This window comes from Muscardinus avellanarius (assembly GCF_963383645.1).
Source record: "Muscardinus avellanarius genome assembly, chromosome: 1".
Lineage (NCBI taxonomy): Eukaryota > Metazoa > Chordata > Mammalia > Rodentia > Gliridae > Muscardinus > Muscardinus avellanarius.
The window spans coordinates 133,789,374-133,809,042 of record NC_137786.1 but is presented as its reverse complement, the minus strand read 5'-3'; the positions used below and the strand labels follow the sequence as shown (position 1 = coordinate 133,809,042).

At 41.6% G+C, this 19,669-nt stretch overlaps 1 protein-coding gene across 4 annotated transcripts in view; it reads left to right on the top strand.

Moving 5' to 3' along the window:
- OPCML (opioid binding protein/cell adhesion molecule like) overlaps positions 1-19,669 on the top strand; it is a gene marked incomplete at both ends in the record, with an annotated part of 1,238,220 nt that overhangs the window by 635,541 nt on the left and 583,010 nt on the right. For 2 of the 4 annotated variants that reach the window (XM_080694965.1, XM_080694966.1), the window contains one exon: positions 11,867-11,951. In XM_080694965.1, coding sequence (XP_080551091.1) covers positions 11,867-11,951 — 85 coding nt within the window. Of the gene's footprint in view, positions 1-11,565; positions 11,952-19,669 lie in introns of those variants that run through there. The other 2 variants (XM_080694964.1, XM_080694963.1) reach the window with 2 other exon arrangements.

The following is a 19,669-nucleotide window of genomic DNA, read 5'->3' as shown; positions in this document are numbered from 1 at the left end:
ATTGCTAATCTCCCACAGAACTGCATCTCTGACCAGCTGGAGCCTGTGCCTCCTCCTGGCCCATTCTTCCACAGCCAGGTTCTTCAGCCCTGCTCATTTATTTTCTCCACACCGCAGGAACCATTCATCAACTAACTTCTGCTGCCCCAGGAGTGAAATTATTTCTCCAAAACTCACCAGTGCTCTACCTATGTCAGATGGAAACATGCCTGTCCACCCTTTACTGACTCCAGTTCTCTAGTATTGGATGCTGTTAACCATTCCTTTCTTCTTAAAAGTTATCACCCTCATTTCTTTGCAGTTTCTGATTTCTGAGTTACCTTCTTTTTCCCACTCCTCAGAACCCTGGAGTTCTCTTTCTACTCATCCTTTAAATGATTGCATTAGCCCTGCTCTTGCTGAATGATCTCATTAGTACCCAGGGATTTAGCTCCAACACGTCTAGATGGAGGCATTGTCTCCTTCTCAAGTTAGAAACCTAAATATCCAAATGCCAACAAAATGTTTGCACTTGGATATTTCTCCAGCACCTAGAATTCAACATTTAACACTGCTTTCCACTCAGCATCAACTAATCTTACCATGTCTCTTTGCTGTAACATCATCCACTCAGTTGCCAAAGTCAGAAACCAAGCAACAGCCTACATCTTAGTCTTAAGAGTGAACTTAGGAATATCTTTCTTTGAGCTGCTTTCCAAAAATCTTCATCTAATTTGGATGGTTTGATTATGAGATCTTTTAGCAACTTGTTCATATTTTATTTTAAATATTTTCATTCCATACTTTGGTATCTTATTTATTTCTTCTAGGAGACTTTAAACTCTTTGAGGGTAGCCAGGCATGGTGGCACACACTTGTAATCCCCGAACTTGGGAGGCTGAGACAGGAGGATTGCACAGGTTTGAAGCTAGCCTCAGCTACTTAGTGAGGCTCTCAGCAACTTAGTGAGATCTTGTTCCCAAATAAAATATAAAATAGGTCTGGGAGTATAGCCTGGAGGTAGAAAACCCCTGGGTTCCACTCCCAGTACCAATAAATAAATAAATAAATAAATAAATAAATAAAATAAACTCTCTGAAGGTAAGTACTATATCATCTTCTTTGCATCACCAGGCTCAGAAAAGTACTGGATATTCAATAAATATTGGTGCAAAAATAAATTAATTAATTATGAATTAATTAATAGAATAATGAACAATATGAAATAGTTTGGCAAGTAAGAGAAAACATGAAATAACCAACATATAATATAAAACATAATTTCTAGTTTTTCTCTGGGTCTTGGAGGAATCAGGTTTGTTTCAGTAAGAAGAGAAGAGTTCCCAGGGATATTTGCTCACAGAGTACTTGCTATGTACCAATCTCTCAGCAACTGATTGGTTCAATTTCATAAAAGAAAAACAGTAATTTTCCCCTTCATCTAACCATTGAGAAAACTTAGGCCCAGAGAAATCTGGTCCATGGCCACAGCTCCATCTGGAAGTCCCAGTATAGGGCCAGCAGGTTTTGTACACACTGGGTCCCCATGGAAAAAAAAATCCACTTTTTACCTGTTGTGATTTCTGTATTAGAGACTAGTGAGGATGAGTAGAGGTATGACTGTGATAAAACTACTGGACATTAAAAACACATTTACATCCTGTAGGTATCAATAGAATATTTTTTTCCTATTTGATTGGTAGAACTACATAAGACATGTCTATAAAAATAGTAAGACCAATTTTATTTTGTGGCTTGAGAAATAGGTCCAATTATAGGAGTCTACAGCCTTTCTAAGGAGATGTTTTGATGTTTTTGCCACCTCGCGTAGTTCTACTCTGTTGAGGTCTTTGGGGACCGAAGAGGGCAGAATAGGGTTAACAAAAGAGCCCCTTACTGGGGATGGCATTGTGTCTCTGTTGTCAGCTTTTCCAAATGTAATAATTAATTTTAGAAGTCAACTTGACTGTATTAATGAATACTTAAAAACATAGTGAAGCATTATTTTTGAGTGTGTCCAAAGGAGGCTAGCATGTGAGTTTTCATGGACTAGGTTTGGAAGATTTCCCTCAATGCAGGTGGGTACCAGTCAATTAGCTGGGGGCTCAATGAACAAAAGCAGAGGAAAGGATAATTTTTTTTAATCTCCTGGAGCTGCGATAGTGTTTTCTTCTTCTATCTTTTAATATGAAAAGTCTAAGTCTTTGACCTTTGGACTCAAGGGCTCACATTCGTAGCTCCCCCTGGGTTCTCAGGCATTGATCTCAGCCTGAGACTTGGCTTTCTTGGTTGTGAGAACATTGGACTTGGACCCTGCAATTCTACTGGCATCAAGGGTCTCCAGTTTGTAGACAGAACACTGGTATTTCTCAGCTTCTGTAATTGTGCATGCTGATTTCCCTAATTAATCCCCATCTACTCCTCCAAATCTCTATCTATCTAGCTAATCAATTTTCTATTCTATCTACCTATCTATCCATCTATCTATCATATTGATTCTGTCACTCTGAAGAAAACTAATACACTGACTTTCTGGAGACTGGGGCAAGTGGATATAAGATCTCTCATGCAACAAATATTTGCTGAGTATTTAACTCTGTGTCCAGCTCTAGAATGTAGTAGTGGAATCAAGATTAGCAAACACTCTGCTCTCAGAAATTCTGCAATTCTAATAGAAGGGACAGAGATAAACGCATGCAATATACATAGGCATTTGGAAAAGCAAAGTGTAGAATAAGCAACTGATATTATAGCAAATTGTGTGTGTGTGTGTGTGTGTGTGTGTGCCTTTGTTTGTTACTAAGGACTGAATCAAAAAGAATTTTACCTCTGAATTATACCACCAGCCCTATTTTTTAAAATTGAAACAGGGCCTCATTAAGTTGCTAAGAGCCTTGTTAAGTTGCTGAGGATATCCTGAAACAGATCCTTTTGTTTCAGCCTCCCAACTACAGGTGTGTGCTGCTAGCAATTGTATTTTATAGCTACCACTAGATCACTCTCTTGTGAAACTTTGTAGCTATCTTTTTACTATGCAGATCTTGTGTGCCTTCTGTTTATCCAGTGACTTGTTTAAGGTTTTTTTTAAAATTGTCATTGCTGTTTGTCCACTTGGTTATTTTTGTTGTTTTGCATTGTGTTTTAGTTTTGTCAATTTTATCATCTTGGCATTGAGGGCATAAAAGAGGTGTTGAAAGTCTCCCATCATTGTTAGCTGCTGTGATGCTAGGTACTGTGATAGGCGCTTTCTCATGTCTCATAATTCTCAAAGAATCTCTGTGAAGAAGCTCTTGTTGATCCTGCTTAAAGATGAGGAGACACACACTCAGAGGATGATTAATTTTCCCAAGATCACACACCTTGTAAGTGACAGTGTTGGGATTCAAATTTAGGTATTTTAACTAATGTCCAGTGTTGGTTCTTTTATGTGGGAAGATTTGTCCTTTACTAGAAAGAATATCATATGTCATATAGTCCGTGATAGAAAAGAAGAACAGATTAGGATTTGATTTACTTGAATTCTGGCCTCAGGTTAGTAGGTGATTAGAAACATTATTTAATATAAATGTGTTTGGAAGAGTACAAAAAGATTGAGAAAGGAGATTTTTTCACTGATATTTTTCATTGTGGATAGCTATTATGTAGGGATTGCTTCAGGTTTTATAAGGGACAATACTTGTACCTCATCAATGACATGCCAGAATGTTGTGTTCTGGAATGTCCATTTCTTGTAACTCTTTTAGCCTAAAAATGGAAGCCCCAGTCATTCTCACCACTTCATTCACTAGCAACACATATCTCCTTACTATAGCTTGTTCCAAGGGCTCCAAGGCAGACAACTTCATCAAGCTAAACCACAAAATCACTTAATTGCTCTACTCCATGAGTCCATACCAACTGAGGTAGGCTTTTGCAGTAGAAATATGCACCAAATACAAGTCTTCATGTTTCTTCTCATTGTATACACAGAGCATCTGGGTCCAATCTTTTCTCAGATAAACACAAGCTGCAAGTTTTCCTTGTTTATGAATAACACAGTTTAAAATTGCTTGTACTTTACTAGATACAAAATTTATTAGATGAACTCAGATATATCTGTGGACTATCAAATTTCCCAGTAGCCATTTTCAACTAAGTAGCTCTTCTAGGGTAAAAGGGAGGGTTATTAAGAATTTTTTCATTTTTAGGTGACTTCTGATCCAAAAGTTGGCTTTTCTTTAAAATCAAAGAAAGATCTGTCCTGTTCGCTACATCACACACACACACACACACACACACACACACACACACACACACACACATGCATCTTTGGGCATCTTGAAAAAGTTTCTGTCTCTATTTCTACAATTCTGTCCATAAAGACATTTAAGAGAAAAAATTCTGTGACAGTAACGATTGAGATCTCTTCCTGTGAGTAAGAACTAGCATTTATTAGTGCTTACTGAGTGCCAGGAAAAATGCTGACCATTTTCCATGCCATATTTTATTTAAATATGATCTGGACTGTATTCTGCCTCCCTAATCAAATTCATATGGAAGCTCTAATTACCAAGTCAACCATGTTTGGAGATTGGTCTTTGAGAAAACAAGTAAGGTTAAATTAGGTTACAAATGGGTTTTTTTTTAATTGTATAGAACTTGGAGCCTTGCAAAAAGAGAGAGGCTGTCTCATCACCATGTGAGCACACAGCCAGAAGGTGGCTGTCTCAAGCCAAGAAACGATTCCTCCTCAGAACTTGTCCACCTGGCACCCTTACAGCCTGACAAACTGTAAGAAATTGTTTCTCTTATTTAAATCACCTAGTCTCTAGAATTGTGTTATGGCAACTTGACCTGATGGGAACAAACACAAATACTGTACAAATTTATTGCTATCATCACATCTGCTTACAGATATGGAAGCTAAAGATGAGTGAAGTTAGAAACATGTGCAAAGCCCTATAGATAGGGAGCTGTGGATGTGGGAGGCAATTTGGCTTCTGTCTGCAGCATCTCATTTCTGGTCTTCCTTACAACACTATAAAGTAGAGCCTTTCTTTCCCTAGATCAAAGGAGAGAAGTTACACTACATACAAACTACAAAACTAAATCCCTCTATTCACAGTAAATGTGAGTACCATACTCTTAAAAACTTAGAGAAACTTCATGATCTCAAACCCCAGTGGTTAGAGACCACTCTAAAGATGAAGTGTGACCAAGCAGGCAAGAGACATTAAGAGATAACTCCAGGGAAATAGAAGCACTTAGGCCCTATAGGGTTGGATAAAGGGGCCTATGGCTGAATTACAAACAAAAGCAGAGACACCCCAGATCCAGATGAGAGTTCTATGGATAACATCTCCATGAAAAATGCATACAGCAGACTTTTAGCACCTTTTCTTAAAAAAAAAAAGGCAATAAGAAAGCAGACTTTGGATGAGAATGACTCTATACTCCATCCTCTTCTGTAAGTGTCAGTATCCTTTCTTCTCTGGCCATCCTGTCATTTGTATTTAGCTGTTCATGGAGCTAAGAGACGTATACCTTAAGCAGAACTCATTCTTCATGCTTCTAGCTCCTGTCTCCTTAAACCCACTCCTTCCAGAGTTATTTCTGTTATAGGGTACTGCATGATGTGGTTACAAAAATCATTCCCAATCCCTTTCCTTATTCAGCCTCAACAGTACAACTCTCAGAAAGTCCTAACCATTGTGTTTCTGAATGTGCCCCTTTCCATTCTGTGTTTTCCTCTTCCCCTGAGCCCTTGACCCCCTGACATCATTCCTGGCTTTTGCATTTCTGGAACTCTCTGCTTCCATTCTGTACCTCTGTAATCCATTCCTTACAAAGGGATTTGCAAAAGTTTACCTATCAGATCCTGTTACTTATCTGCTGAAAGTCTTCCAAAGTTATCGTACAGCACTTGAAATTCAACTCTCAGTTTCCATGGCTTCCAAGGCCCAGTGCAATCATGTTTTCTTCGATCCCTTGGTCCAGCCAGGCTCCTCTGCCATTTGCCTCCAGAGTAGTCATTTGCTTGGCTCCAATCTTCATTTGGTTGGCTCCTGTGGCCAACCAGGTCACTCCTCAGATCCTGCCTCTTCAAAGAGGCTTTCCCTGACTATCCACTCATCAAATCAAACCTCATAAAATTTCTTTTTTAGGTATAGCACGCTGCCCAGTTTATATATTTGTATTAATTATTTTCTTATAATTTCTTTTTCCTCACACACCTTTAGTGAAACACATAAGGAAGTTTATTTCCTCATGAATCATTGCATCTCCAGTCTCTGGAACAGTACTCCCCATAAAATAGATATAACTCAATTTTACAGAATTACTGAATGAATTAATGCATGGTTAAATGAAACTAGTGTTTTTGTCTTCTTTTTTATTGGTTTGTTTATTTGATTGTTTGCCTTATCCCCTGCTGTGTGAGAGTCATTTATCAAGGAACATGAGCCAAGCAATGTCATGCCATAGGTGAGACAGTCTGTACCTGATGGTAGAAGGAAACACTCCTGCATACTCAAGGCAGTGACAACAGGGTGCTGCTTAGATTCTAGAGCAGAAGTAGCTACTTACCAAGACTTTCTCTATGGCTGTTTGCTTTTTTTGGTAGAATGGGTTGTGTAGGTACCTTTGCCCATTCCTTCTTCCAGAATGTAGCTCTTCAGGTTCCATTACCAAGCACAGTTTCCATATAAGTAGGAAAGTTATGTTTATACCATTTCATTTAAATCATTTTAACCAAAAGCAATTAGACTAAGGCAAGTGTTTTTCCCAGGTGAGTTCTTGCCTTTTATTTATTTAAATTTTATTTTCTTGGTGCACTGTAGTCTCACATTATAATGTGGATCATGTTGACAATGACATATATTCATAGAGTACTTGTTGCCTTCCCCTCACCCCGCTTCTCCTTTTTCCTCCCTCCCAATACTGAGAATCCAGGTTAACAATGTTATATTCACATGTATACACTTATTCGAATGTAGCTTTTCCATTAACCTCAGCCTTCCTAGGTCTCCATCAACAGATGAGTGGACTGCAAAATTATGGGAAATTCACACAATGGAATTCTACTCAGCAACAAAGAAGAACAAAATCATGTCATTCAAAAGAAAATGGAAAGGCCTGGAGAACATTATGTTAAGTGAGATTAGCCCAGCAAAGAAAGAGAAGGGACATGTGTTTTCTCTAATATGCTCAAGCTAGGGAGTATTAGGGGCACCAGAGGGACTCCAGATAATGGAGGGGAAACCTCAGCAAAGCCAGAAAGGAAGGGGAGGGGAGGAGTTCTTTCCTTTTGCCCAGCTTCTCTGGGCCATTCAGTCTTCTCTGTAGCATATACTACTTTTCAGTTTCAAGTTGCTAAGTCAACTGAGTTATGTCCTGGAAGACCTCAGAGTTCTTTATAGCCAGTTTCTTCTACTTTTTCTCCTCTACCTTTTCTTTTTCTCTAGCTAGCCAGTGGTCTCTTCATTGCATGACTACTGCCAGCCCTTCCATCTAGATTCAGCTTTGTCCTTTCAGTTACAAATTGTCACAAGCACCAAGATTCTGGAGGTCTGCATGGAAGTTCTAGTTTGTACAGAGGCTGTTCCTCCTCCTTCCATCTTCATCCATTTCACAAGTGGTATCACATGAATATGAGAGTTATGTTTTATAACCATAATGCACAACGTTGACATTTTTCAACCTGCCAAAATAAAAAGTTGCACGATGCGGTTACCAAAATCCCTCTCAATCCCTTTGCTTACTCAACGTCATCAATACAACTCTCATTTTTCAACCTGCTGAATTCTCTGGTGATAATGCTACATGTATTCTCTTTTAATTGTGCCGTATATTAATCATCTTTTTTTAATTTGCTGTATTTTATGACACTTTGATATTGTGGGCCCTTGCTAATCCTACAGAGACTGCCCCTCCTAGGACTACCTAATTCCTGGGATAGTAAATACTTTGCCTTTGAGCATGCTTTTCAAATGCAAACCAATCAACCAAAGCCCACATTAGCAAACATTTCCTTTCTTTTAACTCCCACACATCAAGGCAATATTTTTCTTACTCTTAAATCACTGCAGTTTCAGGTTCAGGATAACAAGAGACCACCCCCATAGACTAGAGTCTGCCAAAAATATTAAAATTAATTTGATCTTAACCTTGCTGATGATTGCGTACTCTGCCTCACCCACTCCTTCCCATGGAAACCACAATACAGGCTCTCTGCCATGCTTTTCCTTGCCCTCTCTGCCTTCTGACCAACCCTGGTGGCTCCTCATATTTTCCCCACATGGCCTGGGGTGGTGTTTTCCCCTCCTCTTGGGAAGTATAAGCAATAAAGTCTTCATTCAAGACAGTCATCTTTGAGTCTGTAATTCAGGGAACACTTTATGAGACTGTGGGCCCTATAAAATAGGTGAGATAGAGATTATTAGGTACCAGTCATGCAGCTGGAAAGAGGAGAAGTCAGTCTCTGAACAGACAATCCAACTTCAGAACCAAAAACCTTAGTCACCACACTAATCAGTCCTTCATGTATGTCTTCATATATCCAGGATGGTTTAATCAGAAACCACCTTATTATGGTTCTTAGGCAAACAGTTCATAGGAAATTCCTGACATGAAGTATTTTGTCCTGTTCATCATGAAACTCCTTTTCTTTTCCCACTTTCAATTCGGTTTTAGCCCTGCATTCTATAAATGGATATACTGTTCCAGAGTAGCGCTTTGCAGATGAATGAAATCTCCCACACAAAATTGTGGACTGACATAAATTAACATAGCGATCAGACCTTTGCAGTTATTTCTATGATTCACTAGCCCTTCAATTCAGACTATTTATTCTTTTTGAGATACTGAACTAGGAACCAGTTTATAGGAAGAGAATAGACACAAGCTCTATTCTTTGGGATACTAGATGCCCTTAGTTGGGGGAAACCAGCTGGGTTAAAAAATGGGATGCTTGCTTTTTTCTTTTGCAAAACAGTACTTATTATATAGAATTCAGAAAGCTTATGCTTCACCTCTGCCAGCCTCCGCCTCTCTTCTTTATTTGCTTCAGCCATTCTTCTCCATCTGGAATCTCGTGCCCTTCTCACCTTTCTTTAATTCTCCAACAACTCTTCCTATCATCAGCCATCTTTCATTAGCTTTTTGTTCATTTGTTTTCTGAGGGCCAACAGGTGCATGAGTGGGTCTGAGTGCCCTACTGCTGAGTGACAGAGATACATAACTTGGCTGCCACCTGACCAGACCCCAGTGCTGTCAGGCACTTGTGATCTGAAACTATAGAAAATCACAATCATAGTCTCACATTCTCAGCACTTCCCAGGTTATAGTATGAAGAGCCTTTCTGGTTTGTTGGTGCTGGACCAGTGCATCATGGAGTGGAGAACAGAACATACAACGTATGCACAGAAAACCCAAGTACACTCAGGTCTTGAGGAAATATACATATCTTTAAAACTGTGAGGCGATCCTAAAATAACATAATGGGGATGTTTCCCGAACCTTCAGCCCTCCTCCTTCTCTCTGCACCATTCTTCCCAGTAGCCTTGTAACCTAGGAGCTCACAGATGAGAGCTGGCTCCTAATCTATTCTCTAGAAAGGATCTAATACATGGTTTTTAGTATAGTTGATATGACTAGTGATAAGTATTCTCTGTTCCTAAGGTAAGATGCTGTAATTAAAAAATTTAAACCTAAAAATATAGGTGAACTGATCATTTTACAAGGGGGACCAGGGCAGTATTTGTTTGTGCTCAGTCCCTCAGAACGGAGAGCAGGTAGTGTGTCTTTGTATCCTTCAGCAACTAAAGTAATAAACGTTAAGAGCTTAATGCTTATTTTTGAATTACATTTCATTTTGCCAATTGTGCAGAGCCCAGTCTAATTTAACAAAAGGCTTTGAGAAAGAATACAGTAGAACAGATGCACATAGCAACCATTAAATTAGGATACAAGAGTGAGAGACATGCAGAGAGGGGAGGTTTCTTCCAGGCAAAGCAGGAAAAAGAATAATGACAGGCCCAAGGAAAGCGGAAAGCGGACGCTCCTGGGTTTAGAAAGGAAAGAAATGAATCTGATTCCAAAGAAACGGAGAGATTGGCCTCGAAGAACACCATATCACTAAGTGCCCTCCCAGCACTCATATAGTGGCTGGCTCTTCCTGTGGCCATAAAGCCATAGATGCGTTTTATGATTAGTCTACTACTTTTTAGGATCTCCGTGGTTTTTTTTTCCCCAGATCTTGCTTTTTACTACAACAGTATCCACAGATAATGGGGGCTCTTTTGCATGTTGCATTGTAAGATGCTCAGACTTGCCAGCTGCAGTGGTGGACACCAGCTGGAGCGGGTGGGGGCCTTTGGAAGATGGATCATCGGAGAAGGAAGCTTCCTGCACAGGTCCAGGAAAGCTATGCCACAGAAGTGTAGCTTGGCTCCGTGCATAGCCGTGGCAGAGTGTTGGACACATAGCCTGGTTCGGAAACCTAGGGTGGGAAATGTAGTTCAGTCTCCAGGGCGGGGTTTGGCAACTTCTGCTTTGGCAGAGAAGGGAAGGTGCCAGTGTCAGTTTTCAATTTGCTGCTTTCCCCAGAACTCCCTCTCCCGCTCTCACCCTCCCTTTCCTCGCTCCCCCCACCCCCCACCCTGATACCAGGGGAGCCGCTGAGAGGGGCTCTGCATTCTCTCGGCTTGCTCGGGTACCAGGGGGAGAGTGGAGCCCGGGGAGGTGTTGGGCTCATCCTCGCAGGGATCCCCAGGCTTGGTGGGTACAGCGGGGCCTGTTGCTAAGGTGGGCGCTTGCACCCCTCGCCCTGCGCCCGGCAGGGATGAGCGCGCAGTCCGCGCGGCGCGCCCGCCTGCAAGCTCCAAGTCGGCACCGGGAGAATGTGGCGGTCAGGGATGGAGCCGCTACCATGACAACCCGGGCGATCCGGGCCCGCGCGCGTCCGGGCTGCTCCGGAGAGGAAGGCGGCGCGGAGGCCGGGGGCGGCTGCTGAGCGTGGCGTCCGCGCGTCCCCGCGTCCCGTGCCGCGTCCCCGGAGGAGGCGGGGGCGCTGTCCGCCCAGCTCCTGGAGCGCCCAGAGCCTGCGCCCGGCGGCGCTCCACGGGCTAGCGAGTGCGGGCCGACTGGCCGAGAGTCGCCGACCCACTGCGGAGGACGTCTATCCACAGACCCGAGGATCCTGGGCTGCGCCGCCTGCGTGTCCCTGCTTGGAACTTTTTTTTTTTTTTTAATCGCCTTTGGGTTCCAGATGCGAGACTTGGGGCTGGTTTATAAATATATCTATACATATGTGTGATCTAATAAAACATTTTCTCCTCTCCTTGAAGCAGGAGCTTTTTTTTTTTTTTTAATGACATCTCCTTTATGTCAGAGACACTTGCCTTCTTCTTTGGGTTATAAACTTTTGATGCCAGACCTCTGCAGAACGTGCCCAACTGAATCTTAAAGTAGCATCTTGAAGAGAGAGGCAGAGAAAGCGCAATCTGTGACCTTCATCCCTGCACCTTCCTTCCTCCTCTCACTTCCAGCTGCCTCCCCCCACCCCAGGGGAGCATCGAGAAAGCTCTTTTTGGATGCAGGAGGGGGCATCTGGTTCTGCTAGGCTGGAAAGCTGAGGCAGGAATTGAGGAAGAATTATTAGACTCCGGAGAGTCTGGACTCTTTGCTTCTCCTTCTTCCCCCTTTCTGCTCCTGGCGTTCTCTTTCCTGTCTCTCCACACCACTTCCTGAGACCGGCTGGTGTGCGGGGCGGGGACAAGGACCTAGCCATTGCCTCAGCCGGAGTTCTGGAAGTTGTGGCCGTCGAGGATGGGGGTCTGTGGGTACCTGTTCCTGCCCTGGAAGTGCCTCGTGGTCGTGTCTCTCAGGCTGCTGTTCCTTGTACCCACAGGAGTGCCCGTGCGCAGCGGAGATGCCACCTTCCCCAAAGCTATGGACAACGTGACCGTTCGGCAGGGGGAGAGCGCCACCCTCAGGTAGGGAGCTGTCCTTCAGCGGGGGACTGAGCACCTGGATGTGGGAAAGGGGCGAGGGAGAGAGGGCAGAAGGCTTGCTTAGGGCCTTTTGTAGGCCCAAGAGGTGGCCACTTGTCCTGTGCTTGCTGACACTCGTCTTTTTGGCCAGGCTTGTTGTTTGGTCTGTCTTTTTCTGGTCCATGTTCTTACCTGTGAATACTGATGTCTGTACTTGGCACTTGGGACTCCACCTGTCTATGGGGTCAGGACATGACTACTTTCAGTTATGTGTGGTACCCTAGAGGAGAATGTATGGGCATAGAATGGTTATACTAGGAGGCTAGCCTCGGAACTCGGATGCTCTGTGCCGGGCCAGGAGGCATGTCACGAAGTAGGATCTTCCTCGGATGGCCAGGCTAGCCCTGTTCCTAACCATTGAAGGCTTTGGAATTATCAGTACAAGGCCATGGCCTGTTAGGAACCACTAATGCCAAGTGTGTGAGGTACTTGGGGCCCCTGTGGTAAATCAGGAGGCCCTTTGTAATTTGTAGGATGGGGCCAAGAAGAGAAAACATGTAGCTTTTATGCAACAACGCTACTCTGGCATGAGAAGCACAATGGTGAGGGTTTTTTGTTTTACCTTAATGAGTTACAGAGAATCACTTCTACCCTCCAGGCAGAGGGGTGGAGAGTCTTGGAATATGAACCTTTGGGGACCAGCCCTGCTGCAGCAGAGACTTTAATAAAAACGCAGCCACCACTTTACACCAGCTCAGCAGATATCATCTTTTATCCCTTTAATGAGGCAGTTCTGGTCCTGGGAGACGGAGTCAGGGACGTCCCAGCTTAACGACGGCTCACGATGTACACAGGGTGAATGCATTTGCCCTGCCTATGACTTTGATGGTTATGGTGAAAATAAAACATTCTGACCTAGATTCTGCAGCCAGAATTCCTGGCTTCTGCAAGGAGAGGATGAGGGTGGGGTTTTCTTCCTGTTCTTCCCTTGGTTTTTCTGTTGGAATCCACCTGCATGAAGAATGAAGGTTCTGGGACTTAAGTATTCTTTACTTGAATCCAAGGATTAATTTCAGATTCTTGCTACTTTGGGTGATTTTTAGCTAGTTCTTCTTTTGAGCCAGAGAACAGGCCCCAAAGACCTGTTTGATGGTTTTTGGAGGTGCAAGGAGAATATAAAAGAAAGGAAGATGGAGATGTCTCTCCCAGACAGCATGAGAGACACATCTTCCTCGCCCAGTGGGAAGCCCTTGGCCTGTGACACAGAAGAGTGTACTATACTTACTTCATCCCTTCTGAAAAGGTTCTCGGGGCTATTCACTGAGAAATTACTTGTGGGATGCCATTGCAGTAGGCCAGTTGGCTCAAAGATAGGAGGAACACACATCACCAATGTTTGTTAACCAAGGCAAAAGTTAGTAGTGTAAATGGAGTGTGGACACGACCACATATTCACCTTTTATCTTTTAATCTTACATGGGAGGCAAAACGGTACAGAATAAAATAAGATCTCAGTGCTGAATTTTCTGGTCCTCTGTCCTTTTCCTGCCCCTCAGAATTAAACCAGAAACTTACAACTAACCCCCTGCACTGCCTGCTTTGTGGAATGCAGTATGACTATTCCACCAGCAGAGGGCCAGCTTTGATTTCCCATTTTTTTATTAGCTGCTGGCCTGTTTTCATGATCTTTAATTCTAATGTTTAGCAGCTGGGCTTGGTAATGGGAATGGGAATATAAAAAGAAAAATCTGAATAGTTGCTTTCTGTGCTTTGTGAAAAAAACAACAACTTACATGTCCAAGTATAACTGTTATTTGTTATCTGATTGTGAGTAGAAGTTTTTACATTTTTTTAATAAGCACATACCCTATGTTTATTTTGTCTCATTTTTTTGTACATTTAGACCTGGAATAGAGAAATCCAGAGAATTGTTCCACATTTTAATGTCTTTATGTCTTCTAAGTTTACCTCATGTAATTCTTTTATTATGTTTTCTTTACTTTTGTCAGACATTTCCTTCTGACACACTTTTGCCTGCTATTCATTCTCTCATTTCCTCCTTGCTTTCATCACTTAATTCTGATTTTTCCTTGAATTTTTAAAAGTTTCAATTTCACGACTATAGCACTGTTTCTTAAAGAACTTAAACATCTCTTGCAAATTTCTGTAGGTCACAGTCTTGTTTCCTTTGCTTTTGAGACTAGCAGTCATGTTCACATCTTGAGAGAAAAACTTATTTGTCAGTAGTTGGAGGAGAGTCCATATTTTCAGCAGGTAGAAACCCATGGCCTCTCTCAACCACAGACAAATGCATTGCATTGTGTTTGATATTGCCTTTTGCTTTTAAAAACATAATTCTCTCTCTTTTTTTTTTACATTTGTCATGCAGGAAATCTAACTCAGGGTTTCACATGTGTTAGGCAAATGCTCTACTACTAAGCTACATTCCCAACCCTATAATTCTTAAATATAGTCATTCTTTAGTTTCCTTAAAATTATTCATTGGGAATTCATTGCTAGGGAATAGAGTGTTTCAAATGCATCAAATGTTCAGAATGCAGTAAGAAACTTAAATGATGTCCATGACTATCAGTCACAGAAAGTCTTATAAATGTAAGTTCCCTGGATAAAATTATCTCTAGTCTTTCTCTAAATCTTGAATTAAGTCAGATAGGAAGTAAAGATCTAGTGGGAAAAGCAAAGATATTAAGAAACCTGGGTCCATCTTCAGATTTTCCAGTGAAAAACTGCACAGCTTTGGGAGGAATGATTTCCTCCCTTGGAATCACTTTTGTTGTGACAGCTCTTTGATTGCACTGAGGGGCATTAGAAAGTGGTGTGCCAAAGACACTGAAGTTTTGAACGCAGATGAAAACTCATTTTATGTAAGTGAGTCAGTATTATCTTCCTTGTAACTACTTCATAGGGCTACTTGAAAAGTAAAAGTAATTATTTGAATATTGAGTTATTTTGCCCCTTTGGAAGAGAGATGATATGGAAAATGAAGGTGCTATTCACTATGGTTGAATTATAGCTTCTATGAATCTGATTTGAATTCATTATTACAAATGGGCCCTCTTGGCCAGAATCGTTTCATTACAATTATCTGCTGTTGGGTTAAAAATGTTCCGTGCCTTTCTGTTAGATTAGATATGACAAGTAGCTAGGAGTCCTCTGTCTGAATCAATGCCCACATCAGGAAAGGAGCCCAGGATCCCGAGCTTGGTCAGCTGGGGTCCATTAAGCCATCTGAGCCACATCGAAGCCTTCCAGCTGCACCTTTTTTATGAGCCTCTGACACCTCTAAATAAGAAATAAGCCTTAGTTTCTCTGTGGCTCCTCATCCTCTGTGTAAATGGATATTTAGAGGGCTCCCATAGATTAGTAGTTGTGGTTGTTGTTGTGACTATTTACTCAGTGGGAAAAGTTCCCAATAACATATAATATATAATATAATATAATATATATATGCTGTGTTTATTTTTTATAGTAGGATCGTCAGTTTTGTTGATCTGGAGTTATCCTTAATGGCTCAATTCTCTCTCTCTCTCTCTCTCTCTCTTTCTCTCTCTCTTTCTCTCTCTCCCTCTCCCTCTCCCTCTCCCTCTCTTTTCTTTTCTTTTTTTTTTTGTAGTACTGGGGATGGAATCCAGGAACTTTCTACCTCTGAGCTATACCCCCAGCCATATTTTATTATTTTGTTTTGAAACAGGAGGGTTTCAATAAGTTCCAGAGGGCCTCACCAAATTGCTGAGGCTGGCTACAAACCTGTGATCCTCCTGTCTCAATCTCCCAAGTCCTGGGATTACAAGTGTGCACCACCACACCCAGTTTTCTTTTCTAAACTGTCCCAGTGTTTTTATTTGAAGTTCTGAACTAATCTATTCAGAAGCAAGTATGTGATATTTAACTACTGCCAGGGAATAATTGGAGCAGTGGGATTTCACAGAGCAACAAAGGCAGTGAAGTTCCCAAGAACAACATTGTGATTCACTTGGGTGATTTTCTGCATTTTTACTAACTATTGGCAATTTGTCTTTTAGTCTAAATTTGGAAATTCAGAGGAACTATTGGATTATTTAAAACATTTGCACAGCTAGGTGTGGTGGCACACACCTGTAATCCCAGTACTGGGAGGTGAAGAAAGGAGGATCACAGGTTCAAGGACAGCCTCAGCAACATAGCAAGACTCTCAGCAACCTATTGAAACCCTGTTTTAGAAAAAAAAAGTCTTTGAATATATCTCAGAGGTAGAATGTCCCATGGTTCAGTCCCAGTACACACACACACACGCGCACGCGCACACACACACACACACATTAAACATGTGAGCAACTTCTGTGTTTAAATGTTTAAAGTTCCTAATCTGAATAAGAACTGTATAATTACAAAGGCGTTGCTCTTGGTCTAGGGAATGAAGACATAAAGAGACACACAAGCAGGCCCAGGTCTAGATGGGACCTCTCATGTGGTGATGGTAACCTGAGTTGCTCACAGTTACCTAGAATGCTTTTTAAAAATTCCTTTTGGAGCCAGGAGCAAAGTGCATGCTTAGTGTGCTAGAAGCCCTGGGCTTAATCCCCAAAACCCAAACAAACAAAATGCAAAAAATTCTAATGCCAGGTTCACAGATTGAGGAAGTCAACATGTCTAGAGTTGAGCATGAATGTGGGCATTTAAAATATCTCTGCAAGTTTTCTAATGTGGAACTATAGTTGAGAGCCACTGTTTTGAAGGCCTTCTACCCTAGAACATCTGTGCAATGCTGGTGTCCAGGTTCCCTCCTTTTTCCTCCCTCCTACTGAAGTGTCTTTTCTCTGCTTGCAAGTACCTTAGGACCACATAAGTAACCTCTAGGAAGTCCTGGGCTCAGGGTCTAGATACTTCTATTTCATTCTTATTTTCTTTCTCATTAACTAAATGTCCTTGAGCATATCAATCTAATTGTGTACATAAAGGAGTAACACCTACCATGCCTGTGATACCAGGTGAGATGAAGTATCTTTTAAACAACATATAAAGTCATCCCTTGGTGTCAATGGGGAATTGTTTCCAGACTGCTACAAATGCCAATATCCACAGATGCTCAAGTTTGCATAGTGTTTGCATACCTAACACAATGCAAATTCCATGTTAATAGTTACTATTATGCATTGTTCTGGGACTGCTGACAAAAAAAGTCTGTACATGTCCAGTATGTGATTTAATAATTAAAAAAAATTAATCTGTGATTTTTGGAGTCTGCAGATGTGATCCATGGTTATGGAGGGCTAACTATATGTGCTAGTTCCTATTGCTGCTAAGTGGAACTCCTAAATAACAGCTGATGGTATTCTCAACTTTTTCTAGTTTCATCTACTCTAGGCTCTCTCCCTCTACCCACACAAGCATGAATGCACACACACACACACGCACACACACACACACACACACCTTTAAAATGTATCATTTTATTTCCAGTTCTACTCAGCCTACCACTTTTCTCTTGTGATCAAGAGTTACCCTCATCTGAGTTCCAGCAGCACTTGCTGTAGACATCTCTTCTAACAGAGCCACACCTGTGATTTCTTCATGTGTGGTCATTGTTAGACTGTGAAACCCTACACCTTATGTCACATGTGTTCAGGAAAGATATTATGCTGAGCATCAAGAATTAAAAAGTAAGTATTGTATTGGTTCATGTTCTCTAGTTTAATGGGACTCACCCTCTGGTTCTAATGCAATATTACCTCTATAGCAATGCAATGCTTATATCTAAACAGATTCATTCTCTTTATTTATTTATTTGGTGCATTATAATTTTACATCATATTGGAGTACAGAGTGTCAGTAAAGTGAAGGCCCACATTCTCTTTAAAATATGATGTGGGGCATTCAGGCACAGGACTCGGGGACCAGAGGCCTGAGGGACTTTGGATCCAATGCAAATCAATTGCCAGAAAGGATAGTCAAATCTACCATTGATTGTGGTCTGTTCTGAAGATGCGATCTGATCTGAAATGATGCAAAAGGTCTTCACTGTCCCTGAGGGCAAGGCAACAGGCAGGGTGTCAGAGTTACGAGGAATCTTCTTAGCAGCAGTAGAGTAACAGATTGGGAAGAGGTAGCTGTCATGTCTCTACTGAGATTTGTCTTGTCACAGATAAAAGAAAATGTAGTGAGCAAGAAGGCCAGTGATCCTGCCTAGAGAGCTGGTGTGTCCTGGATTGGTGCATGGCTACAGGACTCTCCTAGGCCTGTAAGAGCAGAGCTGGCTTGAGTAGGGATGTGTCTGCCTCCTCAACACACACCACATGTTCATACTTCAACACAGGGGATGGGAGAAGATATTTTAAAGCATTAAAGATATAGGCCTGTGAATGTTTTGAACCATTCTGGAAAACCTAGCAGCTCAAATCTAAGTCCTTCGGCTAATCATTTCGCCTCTTTTCATAAATTTGGCTCGGCCTTCTGTTTCAGTTTAGTTCTGTATTTTCCATTTCCCTTCCTTCCAGCTTCTAATGAAGGACCCTACCCCTGACCTCCTTTCTGTGCTTACTGTGTGGCTGGTGTGCTGTGGGAGCCTCCACATGTGACAGGTCTGTCGGGACACAGCAGTGAGATATAACAGAAGGGAAGAGCAAGTAGGTCTTACTTGACCTTCCCAGGGGAGGATTTTAAAATTACTTATTATTAACAGGAAGCAGTCTTCACAGTGATGAGAGAAGAGGGAATTATGTTCAAGACATCTGTAGAAATTTGCACTGCTTTTTAAGTTGGGAACCAAGTGCTAACCTTTCTTGACTCTCTTTTTAAAATACAGACAAGACAGCACCAGATTATTTCAGATTTGTTTGTTTATTGTTTGCCCTGCAGAAAGATGATCTTACTGATGCTGCATTTAGTTAGGCTGGAGGTCTTGAAGTGGATGTTGGGAAAGAGGCTGCATTCTTTCAATCTTGGTCCAGGCTAAGTTCCTTCCTGCCTCCCAGTAATACCGTTTACTTAGTAATGCTTATACCATGGTGTGCTTTTTCTCACAAAGTGAAAATTGAAGCTGTGATGTCTAGTCTGTTCAGTCTTTGTTCTACCTGGATCTGTGCATCATTTTCCTGGTTAAGGAAGAAAAGGTTTGATACAAGCATTACTCTCCCTGGTGTATAATACTACAGACCTTTTATTAAAATTTGTAAGGGCTCTGGGTCAGAAGGTGGAGTGCTTCAAAAACAATAACAAACCCCCCAGTTATCCATGATTTGATGTGTATCAGATGTAACTTCAATTACCTATCATTTCATGTAATTTTCAGGATATTACAATCCCAATTAACAGCTTGGGAAATTGAGATTTAGAAAAGTTAACCCTTTAACTTGGTCACATTGTTATTATGTAACGGAGTCTAGTTTTGCTCCTAGAAGACCTTTTGAGTCTTCTCTATTTTGTAGTGTGCCCTTCCCTCTCAGATGTGGAGACCAGAGAGGGTTTCCATGTACTTTGATCAGTCAACAAACAAACAAACAAACAAACAAAAACAACATAAAGCACCCTACCTTTTCCCTAGACATATATTGGACTGAAAGCCAGTGACTTGCGTTTAAAATGAGGGTTTTAACTGTCTGCTGCCCCACATTTAAGGTCTCATTTGCTTCCTAATGCTGACTCTATCACCTACACTCACAAAATTTCCATCTACTGTCTATAGCTAGAATTCATGTTATAAACACTGCACAAAATGATAGCCA